At 39.0% G+C, this 18,817-nt stretch overlaps 1 protein-coding gene across 3 annotated transcripts in view; it reads left to right on the top strand.

The window, feature by feature from the left end:
- Positions 1-18,817, top strand: part of Ptpro (protein tyrosine phosphatase receptor type O) — a 233,533-nt gene that overhangs the window by 200,055 nt on the left and 14,661 nt on the right. For all 3 annotated transcript variants that reach the window (XM_074075999.1, XM_074075998.1, XM_074076000.1), the window contains 5 exons: positions 2,645-2,726; positions 12,542-12,632; positions 14,182-14,258; positions 15,163-15,297; positions 15,556-15,684. In XM_074075999.1, coding sequence (XP_073932100.1) covers positions 2,645-2,726; positions 12,542-12,632; positions 14,182-14,258; positions 15,163-15,297; positions 15,556-15,684 — 514 coding nt within the window. The remainder of the gene's footprint in view (positions 1-2,644; positions 2,727-12,541; positions 12,633-14,181; positions 14,259-15,162; positions 15,298-15,555; positions 15,685-18,817) is intronic.

Raw genomic sequence — 18,817 nt, 5'->3', positions numbered from 1 at the left:
TATAATTAATATTTTGATAATGCTGTCTCAGAAAACCTTTATAATAAATAGGAAACACAAGTATTCTAGCTAGCCTGTGGTCTTACTTACCTACTGAACTGTTAAGTCATGAGAATTATGATTCTGGTGAATGAAAACTAACCAAGGGCTGACTTCAAAAGCCTATTAGAATATCACCTCCAGGCCTTTTTATAAATAGAGTTCATTCCTGATATTTACCCACCACAGAACATTAGTATAAGGAATAAATTAAGGGGTGCATCCAGGTCTATGATATCTGTATGAATGGGGAAAAATCCTGTAGCATTCTAATGTATAATCCAAAAGAAAAGTTAATGTAAAAATATTTTTATTTATCCTCAAGTGACATAATTTTATGAAACATAGATATGAGATAATTTCAAATCAGTATGCATTCCATTGACTTACACCAACTGGCATAGGAGAGAGACCAGCCTAACTGGAAGAAACTGTCACCTGGAAGGACAGATTTGACAGAAATAGGAAGATATTTTTTGCCCAAAACTATTGATTGGGTTGTTAAGTGAACTAGAGAGGTAATAACTAGAGCCAGGGAACAGGGTCTTAGGACAGAATGGGGAGACTCTCAGAGCTTGGTTCTCCCAACACCCAGGCAGAAATAAGAGGGAGAAGCAAGAACTGAACAGAAGATTTGGTCAAGAAGATTTGGTAAAAATGCTAAAATCTGTTCACAAACCAAAAACCACACATGCATCCAATTTCCTCCTTCCTATTCTAACCATGGGCTTTTGAAGTCAGCCCTTGGTTAGTTTTCATTCACCAAAATCATAATTCTTATGACTTAACAGTTCAATAGGCAAGTAAGACCACAGGGATAGACATCCTTCCATTTCTATAAGCCGTTTCTTGAGAGGCCTCCCCCTTCTCCCACTTGCCCTCTCTTTCTTTTCGTCCAAATGCCCCAACACCACCACAGGCCCCTGGATTCCATCCCACCCCACTTTTTTTAATCTCAACACTTATTTTCATTCCACCACTCTTTGCCTTCACCTTCCCTTTCCTTCTAAATGTGTTACTGTTCTCTCTTCTCCCTCCCAGCCTTCCTTCTCCTTTCTCATAGATATTCACACATGTTCATTCTTCTATTTCCTGGTCCTTCTTTCTACCTCTTCTCTCTGCTTCTTGGTTTGCTTTTTCCCCCTCCAGAAACAATTTCTCTGATTTGCCTTCCCTTCTCTCATCTCTGATTTTACCTCACATTTTCCTAATAACAAGATGAAGTCTAGAAGTGTTAAATCCAACTTTGAAGTCAATGCTCTGCTCAATGACAACAGCCACTGAGTGTAGTTCTAATGGAGTGCAAGCCAGGACAGAGACCCCACCCCCTTTAGCCATTCCTTTGGAATGGGAAAATCTTTGAACCAGGTTCACTGTCTCTGGGGTCTAATCAGGGTTCTATTACTTAGTGGCCCTACAACATTGGGCTCCTCACTTACCTCCCTTCACTTTGGCTCTTCCATTGGGAGCCAGGGCTAATGCTGTCCTTGTCTGCCTCAGAGATCAAGGTAACAAATGTGAATCTTTAGAAATACAATGTGTTTTAGGAGTGTAAATCATTATTGTGATCGTCACTAAGCACACACATTGAAGTTTAATGTAGTACCTGTGAGATTTAATGCCCTTTAAAATTTCCTAAAATCTTTATATAAAATAACATACCAGATTATCTAATTAGTAACTTTAAATGTCTATTACATACTATGTATTTACTAATAAGACATAAGGCCACACATAGATGATATAAACTGAATAATATGTCCAGAGACTAAGTGAAAGGTCAAAGGGCATAGGTTAGAATATGGCATTCTGCAGAAGCAAAAAACAGTTGGCATAGGTGGGTTCTAAAAGATAAAAACAGCTGCCCAAAACTACAGACAATAAATCTGATTCTTATTCACCAACAAAATAAAAATGAGAAATTCTGCTGCAGATAGAGAAGCATAAGCTTGGATATGTTACTTGATTGTACCTCTGAATAATTTCAATACTTTTATAGATAGGTAAGTCTCTAAATATGGGTCTCTCAGGTGAGACCTTGGGAGCTTTCCAAGCAAGTGCTTCAGTCCACTGACCTAGGAGTGCCATAGCTAGTGGCATGATTCCTTACACTGTATAAACTTGCGAGTTTCTTTATATACTATGTCAACCTTGTGTGGCAGGAATGACTTTATGAATCACAATAACAATTATCTAAAGAGTGATTCTTCAGAATCACATTGTAAATAGGAAATGTCAACCGTAACTCAAGCAAGTCTTTTGAACCTGATTCTTTGTTCTTTCCCATATGCCAGACATTTCTAGAAACAGCTCTTATAAAATTACATAGAAGAATAGACATGGATGTAATATTTTATTGCTAAAATTAGAGCCAACTATAAATCTAGAAATTTCATCTATCTCCAGAAAGTTTGATATATTTTTAATTGCAATATATTAGAAACTGGTAACTTCAAAATAAAATAACAATGAGTGTAACCTATGAGAAGTAAAATTCCCATTTCCCCCAAGAAAAGTGTACATTTTTTAGAAGGGTGGTGCTAAATAATATATATTGCCTATGACCAGGATTTTTTAAACATGTACTTCTTTGTGTTTGACAAAGCCCAGTTCAACTGGATGACTTTGATTCCTACATCAAGGACATGGCCAAAGACTCTGACTATAAATTTTCTCTTCAATTTGAGGTGAGTTGGATGAAGCATTTTCTACCTTAAGTACTGGGAAGGGCATGGTAATGGTTGAGTAGGGAAACAATCATCTCCCTGCTCACTGGGTGCTGGTTGCAATGTGGTTGCACAATAAGCAAGACAGGTAGTTAATGGCCTTGGGGCGCCTTACCTGTTGGTTCAGAGGATAGGTTAGCAACCTTTGTCTGATAGGCCAGAGTTCAGATGGTGAAATGAAGGGAAAGAGTACAGATGCAGGTTTGGAGGTCAGCAAACACAGGAAATTGATAGTATGAGATTGAGTTCTCTTTCACAGATCTTTTAATGTGCTTCTCGTGTGCCTTAGGCCATGGTAAAGATAAGAGTGGGTGATGAACCATTCTGACTTCCTTTGTCGTCTGAGCATTTAACTGCCCAGATTAGGGAGACCCTAAACTAGGACTCTCGGGGCTATGAGATTCCTGGCGTGCTGTTTAATGCATCTTTGTACAGTTTTATTTTATTTCCTTGGATAACTTGGAAAGAGAAAGTTACATGTGATTTGTGTAGAGAAAAAAATTGCCAGGCTTTTTTCTTCCCTAAAGCACATGTATTTCTTTGAGGCTAGACCACATGTCAGAATAGGTGGAAATGCATCATGGGAAGAATAAAATTGGCCCTCGTTTGTTCTTCCTATGTGTCTCACAACTCACCAGAGTCTCACATTCTTTAGGTTCCCACAGCATGGTTTGAGTGGCCAGTGGTTCAGGATAAAGGAAAAAGTGGCCAATTTTGTGGTTTTCATTTTAATGAAATTTAAAGTGTGCTGTCTTATTGAAACTGCTGGGTTTGCCTTATTCATTTCTTCTTTCCTTTCACCAACCAAAGACAGCTTTAGTGTACAAAAAGCAGCCATAGTCCTGGTGTGGATGTTCTTACAGAGAATTTAAGGATGAGAAGGAGTCTCATGCATTATGAACTACAAAGCCCTCTACCTACCACCTGTATTGTGAGAAATTCCCCACAGTCTGCCCAGTTATCTGCTGCCTGCAGGTGCATAAGAAATTGTAGAAGCTACGCCAAATGTTCTATCTCAAAGAACAGAAATTCAGTTTGAGTTGGAGATCTATGATAAGGATGGCATTTCAGAAAGGTGTATCAGTGAAAGGAGGAGATGTTCTTTAAGAAAATAATAAGCCAAAACTCTCCAAAACAAATAGGAGGATGACTTTGATAATGGTGATGACAATGATATAGCTACACTTCCAACCTCATTAAAGCCACATTTTCCTAATGTCTTTGAGATTAGATGCTGTTGGTGGCACAGCTAGGACCATTGCCTCTCCTGGGAACTCACACTTTATGCCATTAAACCCATGTGTCTGTTACCATGTTTCTGAATTATATCATTATTTTAAAAATTAAGTGTCATTTTCTGGTAAAAAAAAAGATTCTATTTTCATTGTGAGTGGCAGGAACATAATTCAAACTAGTTTAGACCAAAGGGAGAAGGGATTTGTTTTTAGATTCTAAGGCTTCTCATATAATCCGAAGAAGATTTGAGTAGCTAAACCACGAGGAGGCAGAGGTACAACTCAACCTTAGAAATGTCTGGAGCCACGGGTCAGAGCCCTCCAGGGCTTATTTCTTATTTCTCATTTCTGCTCCTGTCTGACTAAACCTAAGTTGCTTTTAGTTCAAGAAAATTTCTTTTTCCTAGTAGAAAACACAAACACTAAAATCCTCAGAGCATCACATCCTTTTATTTTCATGGTTTCCTGAGAGCTATTGGCTCTCTCATTCAAGGTTTGAAATTAATGAGAGGATTTCTAGTGACCATCCTGGGTCATGGTCTCCATTCTACCTGACTGTCAAGGAGGGTAGAAGCTCAGAGGCTCTCTCTGGATGAGCTCATGTGGCTAAATTAGCTAAACCAAAGGAGGAGAGCATTGTTCCCCACTAAGGGAGGGGACTGGGACATCCAAATGATGAGGGATTTTTCACACTCGCTTTTAATGCCATAAAAACACAAAAAGCAGAATCATAAATTTTATGTGCTACATATTCAATTTATCCTGTACTGATGGCTTTCATATGCTTGATGAAAAACTGAACACATTTAGGTTTACTTTATAGGATTAATAAGAAAGGTAGGAATGTACTGAACTAGAGCTCTAAAAATCTCAGTTCTTGCTTCCATTTTGCTACTAATTAATATTGGAAAAAAAATCACACTTTCTCAAAACCTCATTTTTTCACCTGTAAGATGGGTGGGATGAACTACGTCAGTGTTCTAAACTGGGCAAGTAGCAGTCATTTCTGTAGAGGGAGTTCAGGACAGTGTGGGAATGGGATCTTTTTGGTTTTGTTGTTGTTGTTACAGTGTTCGGGAGGAAGGTACTAATAATATAATGGGGGAAGGACAAGGATGCTAAGTGTTCTTCGCCAAGCATGATAACAAGGCCAGCCTTGGTGGTTCATGCCTCTAATCCCCCGCTCCTTGGGAGCCAGAAATTGGGAGGATCATGGTTTGAAGCCAGCCTCGGCAAAATGTTAGTGAGACCAAATGGTGGTGGTGATACAAGAATGTAAAAGGGGGACTGTTGGGTGGGATCAGTAGGAGGAGGGGGGAAAGGAGAGAATACTCAGGGATTAAAAGGATTGAAGTATAACACATATGTATGTATGAAGATAGCATAACGAAACCCACCAAATATTTGCAAGGGGTGGGGAGGAAGGAAATGTATTAAGGAACATAATAGAGGGAGGGAATTTGTTCACAGTACACTGTGTGCATCTATGGAATCACTGCAATGAAAGCCCCTTGTATTATTGATGTATGCAATTTAAAAAAGAGAAAAGTCAGTAAGACTCCATTTCAGTCAATACAAAGAGTCTGATGGCACAAACCTATAATCCCAGCTACATAGGCATAGGTAGAAGAATTGTGATCTATGGATGGCCCCAGGCAAAAAACATGGGACCCTTCCTGAGAAATAGCTATAAAGCAGAAAAAGGCTGGGGGCGTGGCTCAAGTGGTAGAGTGCCTGCCTAGCAAGTGGAAGACCCTGAGTTCAAATTCTAGTGTTACCAAAATAAATAAACAAATAAATAAATAAATAAGCAAATATGGCAACAAAGAGGCCTCCCAAGTCAATAGTGTTCCACTAAGAAATGCTGGATTGAATGTGGGACAAGTTTTATACTCTCTGTATTCACTCATCCAATAGGATATGCAACTATAATGAATAGATTGTAGAGTGATTTATTATAAGGAATTGGTTTATGTGATTGTGGACATTAGCAAGTCTTAAATATGCAGGACAGACTATCAGACTAACAATGCAGGGAAGAGTTAAGGTTGCAATATTCAGTTTGAAGCAACAGGGAAGCAGAATTCCTTCCTCCATGGGATACCTGTCTTTTGTCTTCATGTGCTCAACTGATTAATAAGGTCCACCCAATTTGTGGAGGGTAAGCTACTTTACTCAGAGACTATGAATTAAATGTTCATCACATTTTAACAATACCTTCTTAGCAATATCTAGACTGGTGTTGAACCAAGCAACCAGGCACTATAACCTAACCATATTGATTGGTAAAATTAACCATCATGCCATGATTTGGAGAAGTACTTAGGATTTTTATTTATTGTGAAGTTTTTCTTCATTTGTCTTTATTCTTCAAACATTGTTACCCATACATGTAATTAATTTGGTGCCAAGTCCTTACATTGCATGCCTGTTCCATAGGAAAGAATGCAACTTACTCTCTGGAAATCTTATCACATGCTTAGATTGTATGTTTAGGACCAACATTTGCTCAAGTTGTGGCCCACTGCTCTTACTTCAGTTCTCACTGGACAGCTTCCAGATATGGTCAGCTCTTGGCTCTATCCCACACCCATCACATCCTCTAAGTTCAATGTCAGGGTTTCCTTATGTGTTTTCACAGAAGCATTGTGTTCCATGCCCGATGTCTGGATATATGCCTGATCTTTCATATGGAAGCCCTGAAATTTTTCTGAAATATATTGATAGTTGTTGAAGCTTAAGGAAAATATTGTTTCCTTAAGGAAACACTTAAAGATGCTAAAATGGCTGAATCAGCTGTATCTCACTAAATCCAGTAGCTGAACAGTTATTTGTTTGCTTAGATGAGTGCTTATACTACTTCTGTTCACTCTAATACTGACATTGAAAGATCACACTCATACTGAAAAAAATTGCATCATTTATAAGCATTATGCAAATTGAAACTAATGTCTGGATTTACATATATTACCAATACAGCTATAAGTCACACAAGAAGCTATATGAGTTGCTAATTTGTGTTCACTGAATAAATTCCTTTTCACTCTGCATCTGATTTTGGATCTGCTGGAAAGATTGATTAACCTTCTGACAAAAATATACATCTTTTCTTACAGACATTTGGGACCCAAGGATTAAAATCAGCTCCTCAATTTGAATGTCTCATATGACAAATGTTTTTGAAGAACTAGTAGAAGTGCAAGAGCCCATGAGACAAACCACAGCTTGCTGGTCTGTCATTAATTTCTGGGCTTGGGATTGTCTAGGGAGCCAGTAAAGATTCTTACCACTTTTGTTCAGAAATGTGGCTACAAACATCAAAATAAAACCACATGACTTTCCAGGAAGTTCACAAGAGAGGACCTACTCTGCGGTCACTGCTGGATGCTAAGACCCCCTCCAACAGTTCTTATATCAATAGGATTATTTACTCCCAAACCTGAATTTTCTCTCTTCTTATTCCTTCCTTCCAAGATTCAGTCTCTGTTTCCAAGGGCCCATTTCAGTAATGTGGCCAGTGACTGAAGAGATGTCCTTGAATCACATCCTAGGATCCAGGGCCTTGCTAGCTATTGCTAGATACTCTTGGGGTTGATTTCCTTCTTACTTATCTTCCATCACCCACCTCAGATTCAGATTTCCACCATTACTGCACTCTGCTATCTCCCTTCCTTCCTTTCTTCCTTCCTTCACTCCTTCCTCCATCCCTTCCTACTCCCCTCCTTCCCTCTTTCCCCCTCCTTCTTTTCCTCCCTGCCCCCATTCTCTCTCTCTCTCTCTCTCTCTCTCTCTCTCTCTCTCTGTTTTTCTCAGGGCCTTGCACTTGCTAAACAAGCTCTCTACCACTTGATCCATGCACTGTCCCCAGTTCCTTTTTGCTTTAGATTTTTTTCACCTAGGGTCTTATGCTGTTACTTGGTCTGTCCTCAAACTGTGATCCTCCTACCTCTGCCTCCTACATAGCTGGGATTACAGTCACGAGCCACCATGCCCACCCTTCTTCTGCTCTTTTTTAGGGCATCTGTCATGGATTAAATTGCATTCCCCCAAAGATACACTGAAGTCCTAAACTCTCAGCACCTCAGAATTTGACCTTATTTGGAAATAAGATTGTTTCAGGTGGAATTAGTTAAGGCCAAGGTCGTACTCAACAGAGTGGGCTCTTATGACTAGTACCCTTATAAAAGATAGACATGTAAGGACACAGAGACAGAGAGGAATCCGTGTGATGATAAGCAGGGACTGGAGTATGCATCTGTAAGTGAAGGAGTGCCCAAGATCACCAAGAAGCTAATAGGAAGCAAGAAAGGATCCCCATCTTGGGTATCAGAGGCATATGATGCTGCTGACACCTTGATTTCAGACTTCTGGGTTCCAGAACTGTGAGACAATGGATGTCTCTTGCTTTAAGATGGCAGGTTGGTGCACTTTGTTAGTTCTAGGAAACTAATGCAGACCCTCACTAGGCATCTTACTCTTAATCCATTCTTCTCCCATTGCACTTACTTGAAAATAACCAGGCACTGCCCGATTCCATTGGGTCTTTTACTTGCTATGGAAGAGGTGGGATCTCTTCCGTCTTCTCTCGCTTGTTCTGCTCTCATGGGCAAGCGATCTATCCATCTAACTCACCTACTGTCCAGCCTTCTAGCTCACCTAATTTCTGACCCATGCCAAAGTAAACCCAAATGCTGTCACCTAGTGACATTTTTACAAACTCTAAGACCAGAACACAGTTTGTACTTCTTCTCAGACGATAATGGTACAGGTTATGGGCTGAATGTTTATGTTCTCCTAAAATTCACCTGCTGAAGCCCCAGTCCCAATGAGATAATATTTTAAAACAGGCCCTTTGGAGGTAATTGGAGTTAGATGAAGCCATGAAGGTAGGGTCATCAAGGTGGGAGTCCAATTTGAGTCTCCCCCACTGCCCTGTGTACATATAGATAAGAAAACATGAGTATTGTGACTACATAGTGTAGTGGTAGCTGCCTGCAAGCTAAGAGAAGAAGTCTCAGAATGAAGTTCATCTTGTTGGAACCAAGCCCATGATCTTGGGCTTCTCAGCCTCCACACTGTGAGAAATATAATTCTTTGGTTTATATCACCACTCTATAGAATTTAGTTATGGCAGTCCACATGCATTAGAACAGTGCATATGTTTGTGATCAGCTTTTCTGGACTTGTGTACTTCAAATGCAGGCAACACAGCATAGACTGCCACTGGGCTTGGTGACTACCTCAGTTCCTGGGGTTGATGTAGCCAATTACCACGATCTCTTGACTTGAAATGACAGAAAGTCATTCTCACAATTGTCAAGTCCAGAATCAAGATGGAAAAGGGCCACACACCCTCTGAAGGCTCCAAGGGAGAAAGAACACTTCTTTCCTCTTTCAGCTTCTGGTACCTCCACGGGTAGCTGCAATCCAGTTTCTGCCTCTGTCTTTACATAGCTTTCTCCTGTGTTTTGGGATGATCTCAATTTGTGATCCTTAATAAGTTACATCAGCAAAGACCCTTCTTCCCAATAAAGCCACAGTCACAGGTTTTAGGGGTTAGAATATGGACATACCACTTTTGAAGATAGCCATTCAACCCACTACATATAACTACCTAGCAGAGAAAAAAAGATGATAGATCATATCAAAAGCAAAACTGTCAAAACGAAATCCAGAAATGATTTATGTTGGTTTCAGGCCATCCCCCCACCATACTTTGCCTTTAAGAAGATTAAGCCTCTGTTGTTTCCATATGGTTGGAAAGAAATAACTGCAAAGCCACTGAACTAGAAACTTAGGATTTGATTTTCTTCTTCGTGACAGGCTAAATTACAAAGACTGCAAAGCATTTTGTGTGCACATGAGTTCCTGCTTTGCTGCAATTCAACTTTGGCAATTTACATTTATAGTGTTCAGCCAATTAAGCCGCTCTTATCAACTTAGGGCATTTCCAGGAGGAGGCAACACACAATTAAAGTTCTATCAGTGAGTCAGCTTCCATCTGTGCGCCAACTCTCAGCCTCAATCTGTTTCCACAGTTGCTTTTGTATCCCGGGCCTTTTCCTGTGGCTTATCAGTCTGTCCCCAAATCAGCAGAACAGGAGGGGGGCAATTGTCTGTCTGTTAGTGCAAATGGCAAGGGAGAGAGAAGTTATGGAGCCAGGCAAAGCAAAGCAAACACAACTCATGGCAGAAGCATTTGGCAGCCATCATAAATAGTGCTGCACTAATATTTGTTCAGTTTAATTATTCTATTTGACAGTCACTATAAATGAGTGGCATACAGAGAAATTATTAGCTTTATTTATAGATAATTAAATTAAGAAGTTATTTATAGATAATTAAATTAAGAAGAGTTATTTATAGATAATTAAAGAAGAGTTGAATGATCTTTCTAAGACCCTAAGATTTGCAAGCAGTATACCAAAATAAGTGAGATAGTTTGACAAATTATCTGTAAGGACACTTTCTAAAGGTTGATCTCTAAAATATTTTTTAAATGGAAGAATTATTGCATTTAAATAAGCTTGTAGTTGCTAAAAGGAACTGACCTAAAATAACACTGATTCGGGTGGAGTTTACTAAAAACAAATTTTATCTTTTTTTCTTATAAGAACAATATAGTCATTCCTTAAAAACCCTTTCAAACGGGAAATAATTATAAATTAACAGTGACACATTTATGCTTAAAGGCATTGGATGCTAAGGCTTTGTCTGAAATTGAAAAAAAAGCTGTTTTTAAGACCTGTGGATCAAGCTTACTCTCAAAGCTTAAGATGGTGTGATCCCAAAAGCCAAAAATGATGAGGAATCAAAAGGAGAGAGAAATCTGGGCCATTTAGGTCATTTTATCCATGATGACTGCAAACATGCAACCCACTGTCATAAGCACGTGGGATGTTGCTAGCAAGGACCTCCCATTTGAAACCAGCTGAGGAGACCCATGAGGTTCAAATGCTTGGTAAAGAGCAAGTGACGCAAGATGTGAAAGGCATAAAAACGATATCCTGTTCCATCTCTCAGAATATCATCAAATGCCTCCAGTTTCCTCAAAAGTCTTTCAAAGACTCCGACATGTGTTCCTCCACCTTACAGTTCCTTGAAATAATAATTGGGAGGAAAAATAAAAAGTAAACCTTGTGTGCAATATTGATTTCTTTAAGCATACAAAAATTTGTAGCAATTGACTTCTCTTCTCTTACAGCCTCACTTCATAATCTGATAAAAAGACGCAAACTATATAGGTGGTATCATTTGTAGATAGATAGATAGGCATGCTGTTTAGCAGTGTTTGTGTTGGATGTGTGTAGAACTAGAACTAGATTTGCTACATTGATTGTACACTGTACAAATTCAGCAAATGCCATTCATTTGACCACAATGTGAACAAAACCTTAGGAAATACAGGTGGCCCGGAAATACAACTCCCTTGTTTCTTTTAAAACACATGCTAGCAACTTAGAGCCTCCTTTTCCAGTAGCATAAATCTTCTTGAGGTGTAATGGTTGCCTGTTTATATTGAGTTTCCTATCAGTGTATCTTTCGATAAGGAAGTTATAAGAATCCTGATAAATGCAGGCAGATAATTGAATAGTCTTACTTTTGTTGAAAGGTAAGTGTTCACTAAACACTGCTGATTCATCTTTATTTTTTTAAGTTTCATTGTCAGATAGTTAATAATTGTTAATCCTGATTTTGAAACATGGATATTACTCTTTACTCATAACTCCTCATCGCCTTTTTTACTACTTTGTCTAAGGCTTATTGTCAGCAGGAAAAAAATGCTTACATTTCCTCATAGAATAAGAATTTAGTCACCCTATTCCTCCAGAAATCTGGCAGGCAGTTTTGTTTTCAAATTTTCCACACCCTGAGTGTTGCACAGATAGCTTTTGTTTTCCCAAACGATCGCTAAGCTGCTCAGGTGTTACTAGACAGCTCTTCACTGCAAGCATGCTATATTAGAAATAACCTCAAGAGCTGGAGACATAGCTCAGTGGTAGAATGCTTGCCTATGTACAAGACCCTGGGTTCAAGCCCTAGCACCAAAGAAAAGATAAATATAATAACCTCAAAAATCTCAGTGGCCTAAGCAACATTTTTTTCCCACTCACAGGTGTGTGGTTCAATTGGGGGCAATTCTGCTTCAAGCTGTGGGACAGAGTCAGGTCACCCTAGGATGGAAGCTTCCCTGGGCATGACCTTTTCACAGTCGGTAGCGGAAGCACACAAGGGCAAACCTGAGTAAGAAAATGCATAGGATGCTTCTAATTGATTGGGCATAGGAAGCTTCTGATTGGGCATAGGAAGCTTCTGATTGGGCATAAGTTCTACCCAAGTTCATTGATTGGTCAATGCCAGCTGACCACAGTGAAGTACCTGTGTCCTAAAAGAGAGCTAGTGCAACATCATATGATCTAGAACATTTTGTGATTCTGTTACATGCAGGAAGACTGATGTGCACAGTAAACCAACGCACAGTAAGTCCCTTCAGTCCACACTATGTACAGAAATCTCAAATCTATTCTCTCTCATTTACAGGAGTTGAAATTGATTGGATTGGATATTCCACACTTTGCTGCCGATCTCCCACTGAACCGATGTAAAAACCGTTACACAAACATCCTACCATGTAAGATGGTCGACAGTGCCAGTCCTAATCATGCTTTTTAAAGGTCAAAGGATTGTCATTGCAGCTTAATCAATCTCCACCAAACTCCATCCAGACCCACTTGTGGTCTGAATCTCAAGACTATCTTTGCAATTATATTGATCTTACTAGGGCTTTGATATTGTTAGGTCCTATGGGATGGAGGAAGATTTCATTACGATGCTTTTAAATGAATTGTGTTTGAGCAGAAGAAACAAACCATTTGACCCTTTGAAGACCAAAGAGTCTTAGCTAAATTACGGATCAGATAATTTGTGCTCTCATGAAATATTTTCTGGGAATTCACTGATGAGGGAAGGAGGTTAATGGAAAGTGAATTCAATGTATTAAAATGCCTTCTCTTTCTAACTTCTGGAAAGTTATGTTGCTGTTCAGCATTCTGTAGTTAAAAGTAACAATTCAAGAAAAAAAAGTAACGTAACGTGCTTACAGGACAAGATAAATACCTTCTAGCATTCATTTAGCTTTCTTCTCTGCTTCCCTGTAGGTGGGTTAAGAAAGAATGAAAAAGTGGAAAGAGGGAGAGTGAAAAAACTCTAGAAAGAGAACTCCATCCTTGATATTGTTTCTTGATAAATTAGGTAGAATTGTAATAACATTAGCTCTACACTTCATTTGGCATCCATGAAAAACAAAAGCCAAAATACCTTAGATACAGAAAACCGAGAAAAAAACAGTGGTTGGGGGATGGTAAGGCATAGGTCCAAGTGTACCATGGAATAGTTATATAGGGGAAACAAGTCTAGAGGTGTAATACACACCATGAGGACTGTGGTTAATAACATTGTGTGGTGTACTGAAGATTTGCTAAGAGAGCAGAGTTTAGATACTTTTATCACAAAAATGATTACTATCTGAGATGGTAGATATGTTAACTTGCTTGACTTTAGTAAACATTTCACTATGTATATGCGTGTGTATATATATATATGTATATATATAAACTTTATAATGCACACCTTAAATGTTTACAATAAAAATTAAAATAACTAGGGCTAGTGTGTGACTCAGTGTAGAGTACATGTTTAATGTGTCCAAGGCCCTGGGCTCCCTGACCAGCACCAAAATATTAAACAAAATGTAATAAATAAATATAAATAATAATGATTTTCAAAAGGCCCGAGCATTTTCTATTCTCTAGGTCTCCCAAAGAGAGTGAGTTCTCTAGATGTCCCTAGGTGAAATGAAAATCATGAATTTAGGCTATGTACAGTAACATTCCAAATTATCAGTTAGCTATTTTAGTTCTGTAAACATTCTCCACAAGCTTCATAGAATCTCGAGATGATTCTTCCAAGAAGAGATGATGTACAGAAAATAGTGCTTGAAAGATATTCATGTGTTTGTTTAAGCCAGAACTACAATTTAGGAATGTTTGAAGAATTGGGCTGCAATAAATTTATCTGACTACTCCATCAATGCCTGATTCGACTTGCTATTGGGTAGAGAGGGTCAAGATAATTTTTCCTTCCATCCTGGTTTTTAACATTTCTTTTCTTGTTCTTTACAGATGACTTTAGCCGAGTGAGACTAGTCTCTATGAATGAAGAGGAGGGTACAGACTACATCAATGCCAACTACATTCCTGTAAGAAAAATAAAACCAGAGTCTAGCCAGTGGATGACTGTTAGGGCTTCAGAGATGTGTCAACCAGTTAAAAAGAGAGCCATTCCCCATCTAGCAACTGAACTCCAAGAACAGTTTCCATTGTTCCATTTCAGAATATAGAATAGTAGAGGAAAGATTACAGATTAGTAATGTTCAGGTTTTTTTGAATTAGTGAAAGGGAAAAATAGGAAGTAATGCTAGAGACCATCTTTCTTCTGGTTAAAGTTCAGTTTCAGCAACCAAACTCAAAGGGTTCTGCCTGCACCTGGGCGCCAGTGGCTCACACCTGTAAATCCTAGCTACTTGGGAGACTGAGATTGGGAGGATCATGGTTCCAGGCCAGTCTGGGTAAAAAAAGTTTGCAAAACTCCATCTCAGTAGAAAAAGGCTGGGCTTGGTAGCACATATCTGTCATCCCAGCTACAGCAGGAAATATAAAACAGAAGGATCATGGTCCATGCCAGCCTGGGCAAAAAGCAAGACTCTATCTCTAATATAACCAGAGCAAAAAGGACTGGAGGTATTGCTCAAGCAGTAAAGTGCCGACCTATCACAAAGCCCTGAGCTCAACCACAGTAGCCCCCCAAAAGGGAAGGTCCATCTGAACACTTGTGCTTTTAAAACACCTATAAAGGTAGTGAACATTGCAATAAAAAGCTGTGGGTGTAATTTTACAGGCTTTCTGAGAGCGATGCTTAATATCACACAGACCATTACAGTCAATCACTCTGATTGCCTCTGATGAGACAAGGAAAGACGTTACATAGATGTGTGATCCTTTGCCAGCTTTATCATCAGGAAATTTTCAGTCTTCCCCATTGGTATAGAGCATCTGGCATTAACAGCAACTGGTTAAGCAATAACTTTGTCATTTATCTTTCAGGGGTACAACTCACCTCAGGAGTACATCGCCACCCAGGGCCCACTGCCTGAAACCAGAAATGACTTCTGGAAGATGGTCCTACAACAGAAGTCTCAGATTATTGTCATGCTCACTCAGTGCAATGAGAAAAGGAGGGTGTGTATCAATGAGGCTTGTTCCCAAGCCACTGCCATTGGGCTTGTTCCCAAGCCCAAACCACTGGTTGGCCCAGCTACTGTCCTGGATGAAGTGCCTACTATGTAGCAGAAACTATTGCACTTGCTATGTTTTTCCTCCTCACAATAGCCTTAATGGTTCTTCAGAAGCGAGGACCTTTGCTTTTGCTAAATGAGCACAGACTTAATTTCTTCCCTAGACTCTTTGCTCTAAAAGATTGTGTTATTTTTGCACCAGGTGAAATGTGACCATTACTGGCCATTCACAGAAGAACCTACAGCTTATGGAGACATCACCGTGGAGATGATCTCAGAGGAAGAGCAGGATGACTGGGCCTGGGCCTGTAGACACTTTCGGATCAGTTATGTAAGTCCCCAGTCCAAAATCCAACATCTCCACTACCATCCCCTACCAAAAGGTCCTGGTGGAAGATAATGAGTACATCAGGCTTTACAGTGCTTCTTCCTTCAAGAGAAAAATTCCACTTTCAGTGTAGTTTCCCATTTTATCAATGGGAAATGATAATAAAAGATGAAATGATTGAATTGGAGGGCCAGGGAAGTTGAAATAAAAATCTGCACTGGTCCATCTCAAATTAGCTCATGACAATAGAAGATTCTGTTAATCACTGCTTACCAAGCATGACTGATAAAAAAGGAGTTCTTGTTTCTCATATTACGTGAGTTTGATTAGGAGAATGAACACTTCTACCTTGAGTTAAACATTTAAACCATGATTTAAGTCTTCAGGTTTTGTTCTGTTTGATTTCCTTATTTTGTTCTGGGCTTCACTATATGGAAGCTATTTTTAAGCCTTGTTAATCATGGTTCCTTATCTCTCTTGAAGTGCTGTTGATTTCTGATTGTTAGAATGTCAGAAAAGTCTACTTTACCTGCAGGGTGTGTCTCTGATGACACATCTTTGTGTGCAGGCAGCTTCTGTGCCCAGCTTAGGTGTTAACATCACCCTGTCATTTTCTACCTACAAGCATCCCATAGCATGTAGAGTTTTCACTAGTGTAGTCCATTTGAATGTGCTCTTTGCTAGGACAAAATTTAATAAGAAAGTCTTCAATTGACATAGAAACAGCCTTTCCTAGTGGTATAGACCAGAAGATGGCAAACTCGGGTGTAGACTAGGTCTCCCTGTTTTGTAAAACCAATGAGATAAGAGTGGTTTTTTAATCTTCATAAATGGTTGAAAACATTTTAAAGAATATTCCACATGAAACATGTGAAATTCAAACTTCAATATCCATAAATATCATTTTATTGGAACATAGCCCACATCTGTTTACGTATTGTCTATGACTGCTTTCATGCTACATCAACCTTCATGACCTGCAAAACCTAAAATGTTAAGTGTCTGATCCTTTCCTGAAAAAGTGTGCTGACCCTCAGTGGAAACCAAGACTGCCCATATCAATAATAGCCTAAGTACTCTGTAAGTACCCATGTATCGGTATTTACAAGAGGTAAATCACATCTTACCCACTGGTAGTTAACAATGGCTTTTACTGCAATGAAACTTTATCAAATCCTAGTGTCCCTAGAACAGACTGTGTTTCATGCTGTTCCATTCCTTTGACCCACCATCTTTTCCTGTTCCCCAAGCACACTTCCACTCAAATATAGTTTCAGCTCAAATGTCCTCTCCTGTGTGGAGCCTTCCCTGGTGTCAGAGACCTTGAGCTCTTTCCTCCCTGCTGGAGTCCACACATGACACTATGGTTACAACTCTCTCTTTATTTCTGCCCCTCCCCCAATCTACTGTGAGTTTGAGAATCAAATCTTCTATCTTTGCATACAATCGGTGGATGAATTATTTCAACAGTTATAAGGCACTTTGTAAGGCAACAGACAGAAACAGTTCTCAATCTTAGCTCCATTTGAACTAATCTTTCTTTCTTAACTATTTCAGCCAGAGCAGTGCAAACTGCTAAAGAACTTTCCCTACATTTATATCTGGGAGAAAAAAAATGCAGAGTACAAAATAGAGTCTGTTTCCAGTCCTGGTCCCTTGACATGAAGATCTATGACCACACATAGATCATTGTGTGGTCAATAATACGTTTCTTGTCCTTGGTCTTAATTGATGACTTGCCTTTCAAGGACAGCAACGTGAAGAGCTTAAACATCAAGAACAGGTTTTCTCATAAGCCATTTACAGTGATTACAAGTATCTAGCACTGCAGCGCCCCCTGTTGGCCTTAAGCAGCAGAATCCAAATTTTAAGTTCCTTACCATGAAGGCTAAATTGACCAGAGAACATGGTGCTAAATTAATAATCTATTTTTCTACTTGTTTAATTTTTTGTTTATACCTTTCTTTATTACTTCAATACTGAGATGTGTAAACTTTTGAAGTTCGACAAGATAAAATTATATAAATGAGGACATCAGAGTAAGAGAAATTTGGCAATGCCAAGGAAGATAAAACCAGAAGGGTTTTCTCATTTAATTAGAAAAGAGGAAAATGACCACAATATACAACTTACCACTTTCCAGTACTTGCAAATTGTCATGAACTGAATAAAGATCATGCCATGAGAGCAAAGATTGATAGAGACTTGTTTGTTCCAGGGAGTTGATGCCAGTTCTAGAATCTCTGCCTTGCAGCAATGGAAATGCTCGTGACAATTTGGTAGTGTCCTGATTTTACATCACCTTGCACTTTGCAGCTGAATGTATTTTCATATCAACTGTATTGGAATATAGATATATAGAGAGAGATGGGCAATATACAGAAGACAATGTAAAGTCTCATTTATGCTAATTATGATCAGCATTTGAACAGGGTTGGCATTTGGGGACCCTTTCTGGGAAACCCAAGATAGCTGACAGCTGAGCATCCTTAAATCCTCATGGTGTTGAATAATTGCTATCCTGCACAATTCATAACACATGGGTTACTTTCTTGACATACTCCTGAAGACAGCAATGAGGGCAGCCAGAATCTTTCTAACCTTCATGCTTTGTTTGTCTATGACAAAGCTCTTGAACATAAGTAGGGAGGCACTGTTTGCTGCTGGGATATAAGGACTTAGGTACCAAGTGACAATGAGTATAGTTGGAGTGATGGTATTTTTAATTATATAAATCTTAGTACGCATTTATACATTTTATTTATGCTTTTAGTTATATATTTATTTGCATTGATGTAAATTTTGTCCTGACCAAGACGGCTCAATTTTGCTTCTTGCAATCCATTGCTCTATGCTACCTGAATGTAAATTTTAGATCCAAATGCACAACCAAGTTAAACTCTCCAAAATTATGGTATAATATTCCATCCTGAGGGTGGATCATAGGCTCTTGGCAAATTTGAGGGTTGAGAGACAAGCCACATTATTTATGAAGCTTGGGTTTGAAATCTGTCTGCCTGTTGACAGCAAGAGAAAAAAAAATCATTCCTACAAATCAGTAGAGACTAAAAGGAGTTGATCTTAAAAGACCTCATGCTAACTGATATTTTCTCAGCTTAGAGGGAGCAACAATATC

The sequence above is a fragment of the Castor canadensis genome, chromosome 6, assembly GCF_047511655.1.
Source record: "Castor canadensis chromosome 6, mCasCan1.hap1v2, whole genome shotgun sequence".
NCBI lineage: Eukaryota > Metazoa > Chordata > Mammalia > Rodentia > Castoridae > Castor > Castor canadensis.
This window is presented reverse-complemented; position numbering and strand designations above follow the sequence as displayed.